Source organism: Ascidiella aspersa, chromosome 1 (assembly GCF_963924565.1).
Source record: "Ascidiella aspersa chromosome 1, kaAscAspe10.2, whole genome shotgun sequence".
Taxonomy (NCBI): domain Eukaryota; kingdom Metazoa; phylum Chordata; class Ascidiacea; order Phlebobranchia; family Ascidiidae; genus Ascidiella; species Ascidiella aspersa.
In genome coordinates, this window is record NC_139447.1 from 1,929,404 (window position 1) to 1,945,984 (window position 16,581).

The 16,581-nt window shown below is 33.5% G+C and overlaps 3 protein-coding genes across 3 annotated transcripts in view; 2 read left to right on the forward strand and 1 right to left on the reverse strand.

Moving 5' to 3' along the window:
* The first annotated feature begins 211 nt into the window (after positions 1–211).
* LOC146166497 (protein FAM221B-like) lies at positions 212–9,255 on the forward strand. Its single transcript, XM_083389038.1, has 10 exons — positions 212–329; positions 825–940; positions 2,369–2,443; positions 2,996–3,141; positions 3,841–3,984; positions 4,474–4,584; positions 5,045–5,189; positions 5,730–5,795; positions 6,876–6,988; positions 8,149–9,255. Exons 2-10 carry the CDS (start codon positions 837–839, stop codon positions 8,340–8,342), a joined length of 1,098 nt encoding a protein of 365 aa, XP_083245164.1. The 5' UTR covers positions 212–329; positions 825–836; the 3' UTR covers positions 8,343–9,255.
* A 543-nt stretch (positions 9,256–9,798) lies between these two features.
* Positions 9,799–11,973, reverse strand: LOC146166498 (charged multivesicular body protein 6-B-like). The gene has a single exon (XM_083388828.1). It carries the CDS (start codon positions 11,944–11,946, stop codon positions 11,326–11,328), a length of 621 nt encoding a protein of 206 aa, XP_083244954.1. The 5' UTR covers positions 11,947–11,973; the 3' UTR covers positions 9,799–11,325.
* Positions 11,974–13,339: 1,366 nt separating this feature from the next.
* LOC146166499 (dynein heavy chain domain-containing protein 1-like) overlaps positions 13,340–16,581 on the forward strand; it is a 96,027-nt gene continuing 92,785 nt past the window's right edge. The window contains 4 exon segments of the mRNA XM_083386466.1: positions 13,340–13,478; positions 14,183–14,339; positions 14,791–14,949; positions 15,231–15,351. Coding sequence (XP_083242592.1) covers positions 13,378–13,478; positions 14,183–14,339; positions 14,791–14,949; positions 15,231–15,351 — 538 coding nt within the window. The 5' untranslated portion in view covers positions 13,340–13,377.

Genomic DNA, 16,581 nt, shown 5'->3' on the forward strand with positions numbered 1-16,581 from the left:
TGTTCGAGTGACAAAGTTTAGGAGTAAAAAAACGAAAAGTCGATTTAGGAATGCAGACGAGCAGGTTTTTGAGTTGAGCAAAGCCAGGAAACATTTCTTGAACAAAGAAACCGTTTAAGTAACCCGAGCCCGCCTTCAATGTGAAACCAAACCCGCTCCGTTAGAAGGAGTGTGTTTGTGCTGGCTTGTAGGCGGGCCGTTACAGATGTTAGTCTTTGTGGGCGAGCGATTAGTATAAATTATCCACTTCATTTCTGGCGACCATCAATGCTGCGACGAAAGTGTCACAACAAACTTGCAGGAATTTTAAGCGCGCTTACGAGATTCAGGTAATTTTATATTCGCTACAACTTGCTTTGTCGATATCATTTGTAAACGGTTGTGTGTTGTATCGATTCTGAACAAGGTGGAAATATGAAATGCCCAAGCTTTGTTTGCTGTAAGTTAACCTAGATTGTGGACAATATAAAAGTGCCTAGCGATTTATTGCATGAAAAAATAAATACAGTAGCTTCCTGTTTGTAGACGTGTTCTGTTTGCAATAATCATTTAGGTGCACTACGGACGGATCTGTAATGTAGCTTGATAATAAATTTTAAAGCCGAAAAATTAGGGTAGATCGACATCTTCCTAATATAGACCTTTCTACGTAGTATCATCATCAGTTAAAAAATGTCACATTGACTGACGATGGTACAAGTTTGTATCGAAAATTCTTTATTAAGATGATGTCGATTTACTAGACCTTATTGATTTTGAGATTCGGTATCAAGCTACAATAACCATGTTTAACAATTAAAGCATTTTAAACGTTTATTTGACAGCAACAGATTACAATGAAGAAGAAAGATAGAAATCTTAGCATCGTCAAGAACTTAACGGCGGACGAAGTTGGATTGCCGGACAGAAGAAAATTCCGCTCATTTTCTGCGCAACCAAGGTTATTAAAAACTTTTTTTTGGACAAATGGACTGTAATAAGGCCGCAGATGGTCTGGAAACGGACTGAAATAACCACAATTTTTAATTGTACGGGCAACAATTCATAAATGTAACTTTGCCTAATTTTGTTATTTAAACTATGTAACTTGGGTCCGTAAACTTAATAATGTTTGAAATTGGTCTGAGACACAATTTATTTTTTTTCTGCAATATATTTTTTCCTAATTTAAAAGGTTACAAATGTTTTAAGACATTCATGATTTATTGTTTCTATTTTTGTAATTATTTTGTAGTCATTTAGGATATCCCCCTTCGACTTTTTATTGGCAGGAAATATGACCAAGTGATAAAATATATTTTAGTAGCAGTTCTTATAAATTCACCTTAAACAGAATGCTGCTTCGGAATAGGCTTTTTTAGGCTGTTATACTTAAAGCAGGCGTTATTGGCGGATTACAACTCTAACGACGTATTTTAAAAGCAAGAAAAAACAATATTATTCAGGCAGTTGTGTCTCATCGGTAAGATAAGTTGAGGAAAAATTTGCTACATTTGTTGTATTCAATAATGTAGTAAATATAATAAATTATTTACAGCTGTAAACAAAAAATAGGCACACCTAAAAATATAAGAGATAATAATCTCTTTTCCGTTTACATTTATCACTTCTTACTATGAAATCGTATCGTATTGGTTTGCTATCACTTGGTCCGTAGCGTTTCAACTTTTTTGTTTACAAATTTTTTCTTAACTGAAGGTGACAATTGATTGATTTGTTGCCCACGAAATATCCTCGAAGTTAATTAGTTCTACTGTCGTCGTTTAGTTAAACAGGGTCAAGAACTGTTGTAGAACGGCAAATGGTGCCGGTCTAGAATCCAACCACAGCGTACATTATTTGGGTTAAAGTGGGTCAAGTATTATTATTATTCAATAATGAATATAAAAATACTTGACCCACCCAAACCCTGCATTTTCGTCCGGAAGTTTGTAGCCTATTGCTAACAATATTTAGATTAGGGTGAAAGTAAGCGTTTGGAATTGGATGGGTCAAGTATTAATATTATATTTATTCTTACATACTTATGCCTTCCTTGCAATTTCAACTTACACAACTCAGTTGGTTGGTGTTAAAATAATTATGTCTAGGATTCTAGACCAGCGCCGTTTAAATTGCTATCAATATTTAGATTAGAGCGCGAGTTTGGGTTCGGGTGGCCAAGTGTTATTATCACCAGTTATTCTGACATGTTTATTCCTTCCTTGCAATTTCCATATTTGTTTCTTTTCTTGCAAATTGGTTGACAACTTGATTCTGTAAAAAAGTGGTAGGCTAGGGTTGTAGACCAGTACCTAGACTTGTTTTTATCATTATATTTAAAGTCTGTGAGGTTGTTAATACTTAATTATCACTTTATGTTTTGCAGATTTGCTGCCCTAAATAAACTGGCATCTTACAGAGAAAAGAAGATGGATGAAACAAAACAAAATGAAACTGACAAGTATTTTCATTTATCTATAAATGGATTCAGACGTATTAACGTTTTACCTGTTTAACTGTTCATTTAAATTTTTTTTTCTAAAATTAAGCAAGTTTATGTGTATTGTGCAAATTAATTAACCATTTTGTTTTATAAACAGCAAAAATTTTACCTGGCTTGTATGTTTCTAGTATTGCTTAGTTATTGTTTTCTAAATGCATAAATAAAGATAAGTATGGTATGTTTATTGTGGGCTTGTACTTTTTCTTTGAAATAGTTTTAAAGATACAATTTGTATTTGTAACTGACAACAAAATTCAAACTTTGGCAACTGTCTTAAATTTTCCAGTTGTTCAAACAAATATAGTAATTACCACATTACTACAGTCGCAATGAAATATGAAAAAACAGTGACCCATTTGTATTTTACTAACTGGAAACAAGTGCACCACCGTTTTATTATATTTTTGTCAGTGGTTAATTGAAACATTTGACAATCTTTGCTTTGTCAGTGTTGTCAATAACCTCCCTAAAAATATTTTCATTGTTTACTTACAATGCGTTTTTGTTTAGGGAGAGTTCCCAGGAACGACCGGCCACATCGGCCACGGTTTCTCTCGGCGATGGTCTGAGCACGTCCGGAAGCGAGCTGGTGCCGAGTAAATTCCATCCCGGCCGACCCGGTTTCGCTGGAAGCAAACTGAAAGTTGCTAAAAGAAGTAAGTTCTAATAACAGAATGTAGGAGACGTAATAAGAATAACAAAGCCCATATGGATATTATTTGGATGTTTCAAATAACTCTTCATTTGGCGTTGAAAATGGATAACGAGTTTTTCAAAACGTTCAAAATTATTCCTACTTTTGTATTGGCTTTGTTATTATTACTACGTCTCACTACAACCAGCCATTATGCTCCAAAGAATGTAAGAACATTCACTCTACTATAAGCTTACTCATGCAACTTCTCACAATATACAGCAAATTTAGAGTTTTTTGTATTTTCAATAAATTAAAGCTTTAGTGATACGATGTAGCCCATCAGTACATATAAATCTGATTAAGTGGTATATTGAATAATCTGGAAAAGTGAACATGCAAACCATTTGTTTTAAACAGCTTAACCCCCCAAAATAATCTTTAAAAGTGTTTGACAAAAGGAACAAAATTTATAGAATTTTATTATTTTTTTTTTATTGAGCACATTGAGCAAAGCCATGACCCTTGGTTTTGCTCTGGATTGGATTTCAATCTTAAGCCTTGTCTTAAAACATTAAATTTTCTTATAGTTTCGTTTAATTTTTCTTATAGTTACAAAAATGCCTTTTAAAAAAGACTTTATTTGTTGCTTACTAATTCCACCTTAATGCAAGTATGTATAAAAAATTGAACTTATATTTATGCATATGTGTTATTGTAGGTTACACAGCACAGCCGATCATTCCAGCCGACAGTGAGGATGTTGTTGCTGTTGCGCAATCAATGCACAGGGACAAGTTCGGCCACAGACTGAAGAAACTATTTGAACCTGAAACTAACGCAGCTATTCAAGCTATGCAGTCTGGTGAAGCAATTTATTTGTGCTTGTTTGAATATTTTTGTGAGATGTTTTTGGTTACTATAATTTGTTATATAATTATATTTGTCAGTAAATATCTCTAAAAAGGCCTCCTAATTTAGCTGATTTATTGCATATTTTATATAGATTTTATACAATTTAGTCCACCCATAGTGAATTTGCCAGCGGTTATCAAATTTATTTGCCTGACCCCTTTGTTTGCTTAAAATTTACATTTATTTCAAAACGAGTCAGTTGAATAAATCCTGGTAAAATAGCTCTTTGGCATTCGAACCACTGATCTAGTCTATTTCTTTATACAAGCTGTAAAATAATATATTTAAAAGCATGTTTCACAGACCCTAACAGGCTTGCCGGCAAGTTTTAGAACCACTGCCATTTTACATCCGAACAGTAAAATGTTTGCAACTCATTTCACTTTTATGTATACTTGAACCATTATAAATATTTAGTTCGATAAATTATAATTTTTAGGTGTCTATGTTGGCTGGAGATGTCCTGACTTCACATGGGATTGCATCAGAGTAGGAGACACCAGTCTTTGCTTTTGTGGGCACAAGCTTAATGAGCACAACCAATATGCAGGTAGGAAGCATTAACGTAATTTTATTCAATAATGGGACAAATTTTTCGGGATGAAGTTATTTCAAGGGCTTTGGCCTTGTAATGTATAAGTGCTCTGGACAGGATAAATAGCACACAAAATATATCAGCAAATATGATTTTAGTTTAAGTGTTTATTGGCTTGATGCCAGAAAAAATGTTGGTTTGAGATAATTTTTAATTTGTATTCCTTTTTCATAGTTTTTCTGCATTTAGTCTCTTTATAGTTTAAATAACACTTTTAAGTAACTCAAATACCTTTCAGTTGTCATAAAGCATTTTGTTATGAAACCAATTCCTTATGAAAAAAATGAGTTAAGATATTTTTGGCACCCTGATATGAACTTGTTTGGTCAATTATGCATTTATACCCACACTAGATACTCTTCAGATAAATCAATTTATTTTTATTACACAATATTTAAAAAAATATATATTTCAGGTGGCAAATCGCAGGTTCCTTGTTCGACGAAGGAATGTCGCTGCCGAGCATTTGCGTTTGTTCCCTCGCGACCCGAAGATGTCGGGGAATTCTGGCTCCAACGACGACCTGGATACGACCCAAGTACTTGGAAAGCAAAGTGCAGGTTTGACTATTTGTTAGTTTTACCCTACCTTAAAGTGGCACCAATCGTTTTTTGGTATTTTAATTAATAAGATCAATTTTTATGTCGAATTTGTTTGTAGTTTAATGCCTATTTTCAAGAATAATACATTCTGCCAAAAAATTGCCATTTTTTTATTTTGAATAGCTTTTTTCATTTAAACTTTTTCCTGTTTTAAGTATTTATAATTTTTTGTCTGGATTTTATGTTTTTACACATAACTATTTTGTGTGTTGATAGATGGCAATGTTCATTTTAATTATCAGTATAACTGCCATTTCATTAAGTGTGTGCATTAGCTGTTACAGCTGTGTAGGAATAAGGAAGTCTAACAGACAGTCATTAACCTAATTTCTTTTCCAGGCTGTATTCAGCTGCCTAATGTGTTAGGTTAAATAAAACGGGATTAGATTTATATATAGGCTTAGAAACTTGAGAGTTGTATTTAAATGTAAATGCATTGGTCATTATAAATAAATCTTTGACTTGAGGCCTCCTAAATGTTACTTTTTGTTTGTTTAGATGCAAACATCCACATACAGATCATTCTGCAACTGGTATAAGGCAATGCAATGCTAAAGGATGCAGGTAAACATATTTTGGCCCGCTTACATCTATGCCTTTTTAAAATTAGTTGGCCTAAATAGATTGTTTAAGCAAGGCAAGGTTAGAAAATCTAACCTTCGGTGAGATTCAAACTCACAGCCTTGGTCATACTGGGACTGCAGTTCTACCAATTGAGCTACGCAGGCTGAGTGAACACAGTACCATTGCCATCCTGTCTTACCCTGTGGTGAGAGGTAAACTCACATATCGGGACTGTCTCTCTACCAACTGAGCCACACAGGCTCAGTTGGAGCTGTTTCGAGAAAAATGCCATTTGGATTCTGCATTTGCAGTAAGGTTCGAACTCAAGGCCTCGCAGTAAGGTTTCAAACTCAAGGTCATACGGGGACAGGTTTCGGGAAAAGTGTCATTTGCTTTACACTGTTCCTAAAATAAACAGTAGTTGTAGTGCAAACTCACAACATCGCTGATACAAGAACCGTTGCCCAACTGACTGAGTTGCATAGGCTTGGTGGGAGCCGGTAGAGAAAAGAACATAGCAGCATTGACAACATGCTGTTAAACTAGATTGTGGTGAAATTCAAACTCACAATCTCGGTCTTACCAGGACGGGCACTCTACCTACTGAGCTCACTGGCTCAGTTTAACCAAGTCAAGTATTAATCATAGCATGTTTGCCTGCTGCGTCGTTTTAGTACAGTGTTTCTTAACCCATGGGTCACTGTTTGATTTACTTGTTGCCTTGTTGGGTCGCCTACTGAAGTAGTGTTTATTTGGTTCGGTTTATTAGGAGTTTGGAGCAATATTTTTGTTTGAAATTTGCAGAAGCAGTTTGACGACTTATATCATATTTGTTAAATTCAAACTAATTAGTGCTTTTTTTCTGTTTTGTTAACTTACAATCGCCAAAGCTTTGTTTATACTTACACCTAATATAAATATACTGTTGCTGCGAGCCATTCTTATAATTGTAAAACTGTTCTTCCGGCAACATTTTATTAAAGTTCCAACGATTTGACCACATATTCAGGCAATCTTCTTCAGGGCAATATTATTGCAACTATAGGCAAAAAAATATTAATATGTTTCTATTTATGGCAGGTGTGGTCAGTTCCAATCCAACTTTTTGTGTGCTGCTTGCGACAAACATTGGGAAGAACATGGAACTTTCTTCGATTCTGAAGATAACAGAGCCGAGAAGGGACTTCCCCATGGTAAGCAAACGCTGTGTTTTATAACATCAATATATTTAGAATAATCAGGTGGCACTATATAAAGACAAATTGTGTTGATTCTCGACAAGCTTTTACACAGCTATACTTCATGAGGTCAAAGTTAAAAAAAATAATATATATATATACCTGATGAAGCACTGTTATGTGAAAGCTTGTCAAGATTTCAAAACAATTTGTCTTAAAATAATGCCACTTGATTACCCTATTTAGAATTGGACAAATACAACTATTTACAAAGATTATTGTATTTGTTTCTATTCCTGATTATTGGGTTCAAAGGTGGAAGGAACATTTAAAATTCATATATTTGTTTTTTTTGAAAAAATAACCAATTTTAATAGGATATGTTTTCCTAAAAAAAAATGTTTTTTAAGTTGTTAAAATATTATAAAAAAATATTGGTTGGATTGCTAAGGCATGTTTAATGTTTTCTTGCTGACTTTAAGAATATTTTAGCACGAGGTATTAGAAGGTAGCTTATTCACCCTCTTGTTGTAATATTTCTGTAGACACATAGAAAGACGGTATTGTTGGCTAGTCTTTTGTTCCTAAAGATAATAAGCAACAACTAGTTGTGACTATAAATACCTCCCATAAAAACAAGACATCCTGCTTTGCCTGTGGGCATGTAAACTACTAAGCAATCTGTCTGCCTGTAAAAACAACAGCCCTTTTAGTTCCTTTAAGGAGGCAATAAAGTCTTTTTTGTTTATGTATTTATTTGTAATATGACATGTTACCCACATAATTAAAATTCTTTGTATTGTCCAGCAGTGAGTAATAGTCATTTTACTTTTGTGGAAATGGTTTTAATAACTAAACAGATTCTAATTGAAATTTAAGGCAACCTGATGGTGACATTTTGTAGTAACTGTCTACCAGTTTTTGCGTATTTTTTGTTACATTGGTGTATTAGCAGAATAGCCACCTTGGCTTGCCTTTGTCATTAGTATATTTTTACTGATAATATAATATAGCTGGCCCTTTTTATATCCCTAAAGGCTTAAATTGCATATTTTTAATCCCTTGAATAATTGCTAAATGTACTTTAAATAGATTTAGAGACAAATATATTTTTTAACTCACTTAGTTGAAGACCGTTTAATATGTCTTTTAAACCAAGATCTTTTTGCTTTTAGGGGAGGAATATCTACCTTTTGCCGAGATCCCTCGCCTGAGAAACATAGCTTTGACAGGCAAGAATGACAGCAGCAAATATAAAGCACTCACAAATGGTTCTGGCCCTAATGACGTACAACCTGCTGGCCATGTCGACAATAATACACCGGTGCCATTTGGATACCAAAGACCTAAACAGTCTCCTTTCAGTTAACCACCTTGTGGGATACTGGGTTTAGTTCAGTAGCTACCTCTCTAAACTAATTCCTTTCTAATTCTTTCAATATGAAATATATTTTGCCTAAAGAATCATATTTGAAATGGTACCTTTATATAGTGTTAATTTACAATCCTTTGCTTGGGGTTAAGACTTTGTTTAAAGATAACTGGGTAATAGGAAGTGGGGTTGTGCACGTTTTATTTCTTTTAATCTGCATTTTTTAACCCACACTGTTCTCTATTTTTAATGAAGTTTATTGTTGCAAAGGCAAATACATACTATTTTACTTGCTGTATATTTTTTATTTTTCTAAAAGTTATGTTATTCACAGCATAATATATAAAAATGTAAAATTTACAATAATCTTTTGTATTTAAAAAGTGTTTTACCACTTAAACCGTATGTTAAAGCAAACAGTGTTGCAAAACAAGAAGCTATATGCTAACTGGTGCTTTGGCTTAAAATTAAGCAAAATTAATGTTGTTTAAATCCATTTTTTATTTTATTTTTTACCCTTTAGTTTTAACAGTTAAACAGAACATGTCTTAATGTTTGGGAATGCAACTATTTTGTCAAGTAATATGCAACCCTTTTCCCCCTAATGTGTGTGAATCAGATGTAGGTCCTTAGTTTTGTAAGCTCTGGTTTCAATATTTAGATTTTATGCTGATAATTCGTGATAATTGGCACTGCTAGTAGAATTACATAAATGTTTGCTCACAAAAAGCTTTTGAAATTTTTTAGCTTAATTTTTCAACTACCCGCTTTGCCAACCTAGAACCTAGTTTGTTCAATTTCAATAGACAAACTTTTCTCTGAATTAATTTAAAAAAATATAAATTTCGCTTTCAGTGGTAAAAACTTTGTGCATTTGAATTAGTTGTATATACATATTAACTATAATTTGCAGCCATTTATTGCAAATTTTGTTTATTTTGCATGAAATGTTGGGCTAAAGTTTTTAAAAGCCTGGTGTTTTATGATTCATTATGAAATAATTTTCCTTTTCTGCACTTTTACCTAAAACAATTATCTATATGTTAATAAAATGATTTCTTTACACATTCAAGTACAATACAATATCTAATTCAGGGCTGTTGAGTTGGTTAAAAAAAAAACAAGTCTGACTACGGTCAAATGTGCGATTTCGTCAAGTCTCGAGTCAGGCCCCGACTCTTCTACAGCCTGTAGTTGCCAATTTGCGTAACTAAAATAACGTGTATATTCAGCAATTCACTTATAGGGGTGTGATATAATTTATTTACTCGCAATGCATGGTTGGAAAATATCCCACCATTACAATTTCATATCAGTTCTAAAACTTGACATGCATGTGCACGTCAGACTCGGGGTAGTTTTACGTGGTCTTACTAGAGTCTTGTGTTCGACTCCAGCAAAGCAAACCAACTCCGCACCCTGCGTTCTATCTACAAAAATGAGAGTAAGCGGAGATAGTCCAAAATTTATTATTTGCACAAGTACAAAAAAATAATTCTTTTACAAACCATGAATATTTGGTTACTGTACTACTTCAAATGCAGTAGAAACAAAAATATAACAAATATATATATATGCAATATGGTTTACGAAAGTGCACAATTTGAGTTGCAGCTTTAAGATCATAAGCGGAAAAATGTAGTAATTGGTTACTTAGCAATTGTGTGTTAGTTTATATAAACAAAAATGTTACATACCAGTTGCATGTATATTTGCTTTAACAGTTTACAGAAATGTGCAGAATTTAGCAAAATCCCTTGTAATTTACATGTTTGTTGTTGTTTTACAAGAAAGTTCACTTCTGCTGAATCATAAGATTTATATTTCATTGAGATGCTCTAATTTAGTGATACATCCTTAAACCATTTCATGCACAGGGCACAAGTTTTGTTGTATAGTTATTTAGCATAAACAAATCGCTTCATTGTGTTACTTCCATAGGATCTGCTGCTTGCTTTTCTGAAAGCATTTTATCGCAAGCAAAAATATTATGGATTATATCTCTAGGATCCATTTCAACACACAGGTCATCAACAGCCCTTTCCGTTTTACTTTGGGCGCTGTTTTTTAGCGATTCCTTTAAATTGATAATGTAGTTGACACTCCTGGAAAGCGTTTTCACTGCTTTCGTCAGTCGATGATCCAGGTTTTGAACCTGCAAGTTAATTTTCTCCAAATCTAAGGAACCGATTGGCCGCTGTGGGGTATTGCTTTTGGTTCGGAGAAACTCCTCAGCCACCTCTTTAGCGTTTGCCTCTTTGTTTTTGTAAGATTGAAGCATCGCCTCCCATTCTTTGCCTTCCTTCTCAAGCATACCGAACCACTGGAGGGCGCTGTTGTGTGCACTTTCATTTTCAACCTTGTTTATTATTCCGTCAACAGTATTTTCGGAAATATTACTTTGGTTGTTTGCGGATTGTGTGTCTGAGTTCTCCGGCGACAATAAGCGCTTGCGTTTTGGAGTTTCGGCCAGTGGGCTTTTTGTAGCATTTGGCAGGTTCTTTAAAGTTTCGTGCAGTGACTTGCGACGAATCGAAGAGCGTCGTCGTTTGATCGGAGGAAGTTCACAAATGTTAGGTGACGCAACGCGACTTGACTTTGATTTTCTTCTGCTAGATTTTGGGCTTTTAATTGGCACTGCTTTCTGTTCCATCATGCTCTTTGTAGCAACACAAAATTAAAAAAAACTTTGACCTACATTTCCTAGCAGAGAAAGAAAATGTTTTACACTTTTCACACATTACAATAATAATAAAGTATTTTATAAACAATCTTGAAACATGTTCACTGCACAGAAATAAATAAAAGAGAATTGTCAGCTATTCGCACAACATTTGAACAGAAATATTATAATTTACACGATGAAACAACAGTTAAGTAGTTTTTAGGACAGAAACGTCATTATGATGAAATATAGCAAAACTATTTAGGTAAAAAACAAGCGGTAAAAACAATAGCGATGTCCGTGAACTTAAAATCTTCAAGTTGCCGCCACCAAGGTTTTCTCTTTGGGCTCTTTTAGCTTCTGTTCTGGCTCTTCCAGCGCAGATGTCGGCACGTCAGGAAGATTGAGTTTCTCTTCCGCTTCTGCGTCTTTTCCCATCAGTTCATCGAGCTCTGCAAGAACGGATGACTCATCCTCTGGAGTGAGGGATCCGGCGAGAAGATCATCAAGCTCCTGCTGATACTGGATTCCCTCCTGGGTTTCTTCCAAAATCTTCTCCACATCCTCGTATGACATGATCTTGTGCATGTCTTTGAGCGACGCATTTCCCGTCTTCAAACCTTCCATGACGCTCATCTCGATTTGAGCGAACTCGATGTCGTTTGCCATCACTTCCAAGTTGTCGATTTGTTGGTCGGTTTGTGCCATTAACGTTTCCTGCCTCTTTTTCTTTTTCAAAAGCAGCTTTGCCTTGTTTTTCTCCCCATTTTTCAAACATTGTTTGGCGAGTTCACGCAGCTTCGATTGTTCAATTTCAATCCTTTTCTGGTAAATCTGAAGCTGGTCTCTCTGCTTTTTCAGCTGCAAAATAGCCTTGTCTTGCTCGGTGACTCGGCTGACCTGCTTTTTGCTTGAAGATGAAAATAGGCCACCCATGATTAGCTATATAGCTGTGTTATACAAAATAACTGTGAAAAAGTTGAGGTTTAAACACAATTCGCTTTGAGATAATTTAAAATAAGCATACTCAAATTATTTTTCCTTGTATGACAAATCTCTGCTCGATTGACAGTGTTGTAATTATTAAGTCATCGAATTGATTTAAGGCATAAAAGTTTTTGACAAATGACTTGGGTTAAAATGAATTGTTTTTATAAAGCATTTTTTATTATAAAATTGTGTAATATATCTTAAATTTTGGCGCCGAGTAGAATCCCACCACAGCGTTAAAACAATTATTAAAGCAACAAACATTATTTGGGTTTGGGTAGTTAGGCAATGTTATTAAATAATAATACTTGATCAACCCTCCCCAAACACAAACAATCCTATAGGCCTAACCTAGTCCTAAGACTCCAAACCCAAACATTGTGCATTGATTTGATAATTGTGTTTTTTTGTTTAGGATTCTAGACCAACGCCTAAATTTTGCTCATAAAACAATTTGATTGCACGTAACCGGACTAATTTACCTATTCTAATAGTAATGTTTCAACTTTTATGACGAGGACTTGATTTGAAATTGACTTGGTCTAATTATGACTTGACATGTATTTATTCAAGATGACTTGACTTGGACTTAAGGTATTTTACAAATGATTTAATTGCGATTTTATTCATTTCAAAATGATTCGTTAAAACACTGCTGATTGATCAAAACATAACTATGGGCGCAAATATTTAATCACTACACCCTAACTTGCATTTCTTGAAGAAAACTGCTGATGCGTACGCTGATGGCCTTTTGAAATACATTTAATAAATCAAGCGTAGTAATATAATAGCTAAGGAACTAATATGATGCGTTGTAAAAAAAAATAATCACATTGGTATGTTACATTGAACCGAATCAGTATCAAAACTTTACATTTAAAAAACAAATTATTAAACACTCTTACCAAATATCTTCACATTTTTTTGCCGCGCAAACCAAAAAGTTATTGCTGTAATAATTGTAAACGTATTACCTAAAACAAATAACTATGATGTTCAGCATAAAAATTTTGTGTGAAATAAATTAATGCAATGATTTTTCTTCCAATATTATTGTTAGCGACGATTTTTAGCAAATTGAGATTTTTACCTTTCTGAAGGCCGGTTACCGTGTTACTTCGCACGCTCGAAACATTTTGCGTCATGGTAACAAATCAGCTGAGAAAGTTGAAAGTTGTTTTAAAATACAAAAACTATAAATAGCTTATTGTAAAATGTAGAGCATTTGGTAAAAGATATATTTATTTGAACCCCATTTGCAAAAGGTCCTTAAAAATGTTGTTAAAAAAAAAACATGTTCTTCTTCATTGGAAAAGGTTAGGAAAAACTTTTCCAAAATATCAAAATATGATGTAGGGCATTTTTAAATGTAAGATGGCTTCCTTCCAAGACAAGCTGCTCTTTACGGCGTCTACGCCTAAGCTGCCAAATATCAACAGCAGCTCCATTGCAAGTTTGGGAGCGGGAGCATCCAGGTAATAATAATAACATGAAACTTAAATATTTGCAAAAATAAAAATGATGTGGCTATTAGGGTTTGAGTGGTTACATTATTAAATTCAATTCCCTGTAATAACATTTCCGCCTAAATTTGCACGGCTCTAATAAGGTTATTTGTAAAATTTGCAAGTCTGAAAAAGGATTACCATACTGAAAACCGTTCGCGACGAAAGCTTTTCCGCGTTTGAGCGATTTTTCAGCCTGGTTTAAACTACTTTGGTGTCCAGCAGGTTAACCGGTCTGTAAAGTAGGCACATCTTGCCAAGATCTCGCATGTGCACGTGAAATAAAAGGGATGACTTGGTAAAAGTAAGGCCCGCCTATAAAATACCCCGCCATTATAAAACAAGGAAAAGCCGGGTGCACATTTATTTTCTCAGGATGTAATAGTCTGTTGAATTGTTGGTGCACTTTCCATACTTTCCATATTGGCAGGTGAACAGCCTATAAACTTAATTAAAATCACTTACTTCTCTAAAAACTTGATTTTACCACAATGCAGCAGAGATAGGTGCTATTATACATATATATATATATAAGTCATTTAGTAAAAACTGGTTTAATAAGTGAAATTCATAATGTAATGCTAGTCAGAATTTGTTAACAGTCTTAGTTAAACAAGCCCAAAAATGTTGTTCTGATTTAAGTTAATGTTTTTTATTGGTTACATTTTGTGCAGAAAGCCACAAAGCATACAATGGCTTGGCCCTCTGAAACAGCGTTTGGATTATTCCCTTAACTACAGTGGGAATCCTCATGTAGAAGATGTTGAAGAACTAAGCAAAGAAATCACGATGCTAATGATTGCTGCTTTGCAACCAAATGCTTCAAAACAAGTAAATATAAAAAAAGAAAATACTCCAATACAAATAGAGCACCTAAAATTTTAATACTTTAGTTACAAAACCAACTAAAAATAATGTGCCTGTGCCCATTGATTTATTTCACAATTTAACATTTGTTTTTCTTCCTGAATATACAAAAAAGTTATTTTTAGCTTTTAAAGTATGTTTTTTTTTAAAGTTGATCAGACAAAATTTTTTGTATCACGATTACATTACAGAGTTTTAATTGCATTCTGAACTTGAATAAATAATAATATTATTATTACTTGTTTTGTTAATATCGGGATCTAAGCCTGTTCCGACATTTCTAATTTCATTTCAAAAACCCTACATTTCTAGTTTCATTCAAAAAGTTGTTTTGGATCTTTTTGATAACCTAACTTCTTTCAAATGCTATTTACTAACATATTTATGCTGACAACGAATATTATTTCTTCTTTAGATATGGTTGGACCTGAACCATGTACTTGCTGTGGTTTACCCCTACAAGGAGTTTCTTCGCACAGCGTCAATTTCTCATTATGTGGAGCGTCTTTTTCTCCACTACTCATCTAACATGGAAATGCTCTTCGACGTTCCAATTCTAGATAGTTTGCAAAGTGTAAGTCATATTTTTTCCTAAATTGCTGTATTATTATTTGTTTTTTGCTGGCTTAAAGTTTTGTAACTGTAAGTCAAAAAAACGTTAATTAAAAAAGTTTGTTTTGGTATGCACTTTTGCTTGGACTTCATTTTGTTTTTCAGCTGCTGTTTTTACAAAATAAATTTAGTTTTAATTTGTGAAATGTCAACTGTGCGAAGTTTCTCATTGGTATGGTTTAAAGTCAGACCGAAAAAGAAGCATACAATGCCCCAGTAAATTATTTTTTTTACTTATTTTAGATGTTTCCGTATGACATTGAGAGACTTCGTTCACGGCATGGAACTGCTGCTTCATCTCCAGAGCGTTTTGTTACAAGAATTTTAACTCAAAATACAAAACCAGACATTACAACAGAAATTGGTAAAAAGTTTATTTATAGTATTCATTAAATTTATATATTTTTGTAAATGCTAGATTAAAAGCTTAGTCTGTTTGTTTTTAATGAGTTATTTCTAATATTACTGAAGTAGCTGTATTAAGGTATTTTAAATATTTCATTTTAAGGTTTTATAAATATATTTAATCAATTTAAAATTTTTAATAGATAAAGAAAATACATTTTTTGTCAACCTAGAGAACTGTGAGTAAAGTTAGTGAATGAACAATTGTTTATTTCGGAGTGTTTTGATTTAAAACAGAACCAGATTAACTGACAACAAAGCTCATTGTTTGTAAAAAGCTTTCAATTAAATCTGATAACAACTTGATATGATTGAATGAAGGAAATGTATCACTGTTGTTGTTTGATAAGGATTACATTTCACACTTTTCCCATGAGCTAAGTTAGTAAACACTAAGCGCAGTTACTACCAACACTACTTCAACAAAAGGCTCTTGTTTAGGTTTTTGTGTACTTAAGGAGGATTTATTATACACTTTTTTCAAATTTATTTGTTAAATTTGTAGCGATCTGTAATGTAGCTTGAAAATGAATGTCAAAGTCAACAAGGTTAAGTAAATCAAAATCATCTTAACAAAGATATTTTAACATTAACGCAGGGGTTCTTAAACTTTTTTTACTGCGGACCCTTAAAATTTTTTTGCTTTGCATGGTCCCCTGTATACAAGAAATGCTTATAAATTGACGTCACAATACAAATAGACTTCATGACTCTGTTATTTCGGTCCGAAAAATGTGAAACTTAAATGGAGTCTAACTATACATTGAGTGCAAAACCGTTTAATTTTTAATTAAAGTGTTTACGTTTAAAAATTAATTACTTTAAGTATACGCTAGTTCTTTAATTAGGCTTTCATGTACCCCCTAAAGCTAGTTCACGGACCCCCAAGGGGTCCATGGACCACAGTTTAAGAACCCCTGCATTAACAGATGATAATAGAAGTGTGTAATAAAGTGTCTTTATTAAGATGATGTTGATCTACACAACCTTTTTGACTTTCAAATTTATTTTCAGCTGTTTTTTTCTCTTAAAGGACATTTTTTGTGATTTGTAGAGGTGAGTATTTTGTGGTGTATTATTTGTTTAAATAAGTTATAATATTTTTCCTTAACATTATTTTTTTCTTTCCAATTTTAAATATTAATTTGCCTTAAACAAAGCATTTTTTTTTCTACTTTCTGTGCACTTA

What these genes read in the sequence shown, in the direction of transcription:
- LOC146166497 (XM_083389038.1), top strand. Translation starts at nt 837, where the DNA reads ATGAAGAAGAAAGATAGAAATCTTAGCATCGTCAAGAACTTAACGGCG. An exon ending in AAACAAAATGAAACTGACAA is followed by an intron (nt 2,444 to 2,995) that starts GTATTTTCATTT and finishes GTTTTTGTTTAG; the next exon opens with GGAGAGTTCCCAGGAACGAC. An exon ending in TGCAATGCTAAAGGATGCAG is followed by an intron (nt 5,796 to 6,875) that starts GTAAACATATTT and finishes TATTTATGGCAG; the next exon opens with GTGTGGTCAGTTCCAATCCA.
- LOC146166498 (XM_083388828.1), bottom strand. Translation starts at nt 11,946, where the DNA reads ATGGGTGGCCTATTTTCATCTTCAAGCAAAAAGCAGGTCAGCCGAGTC.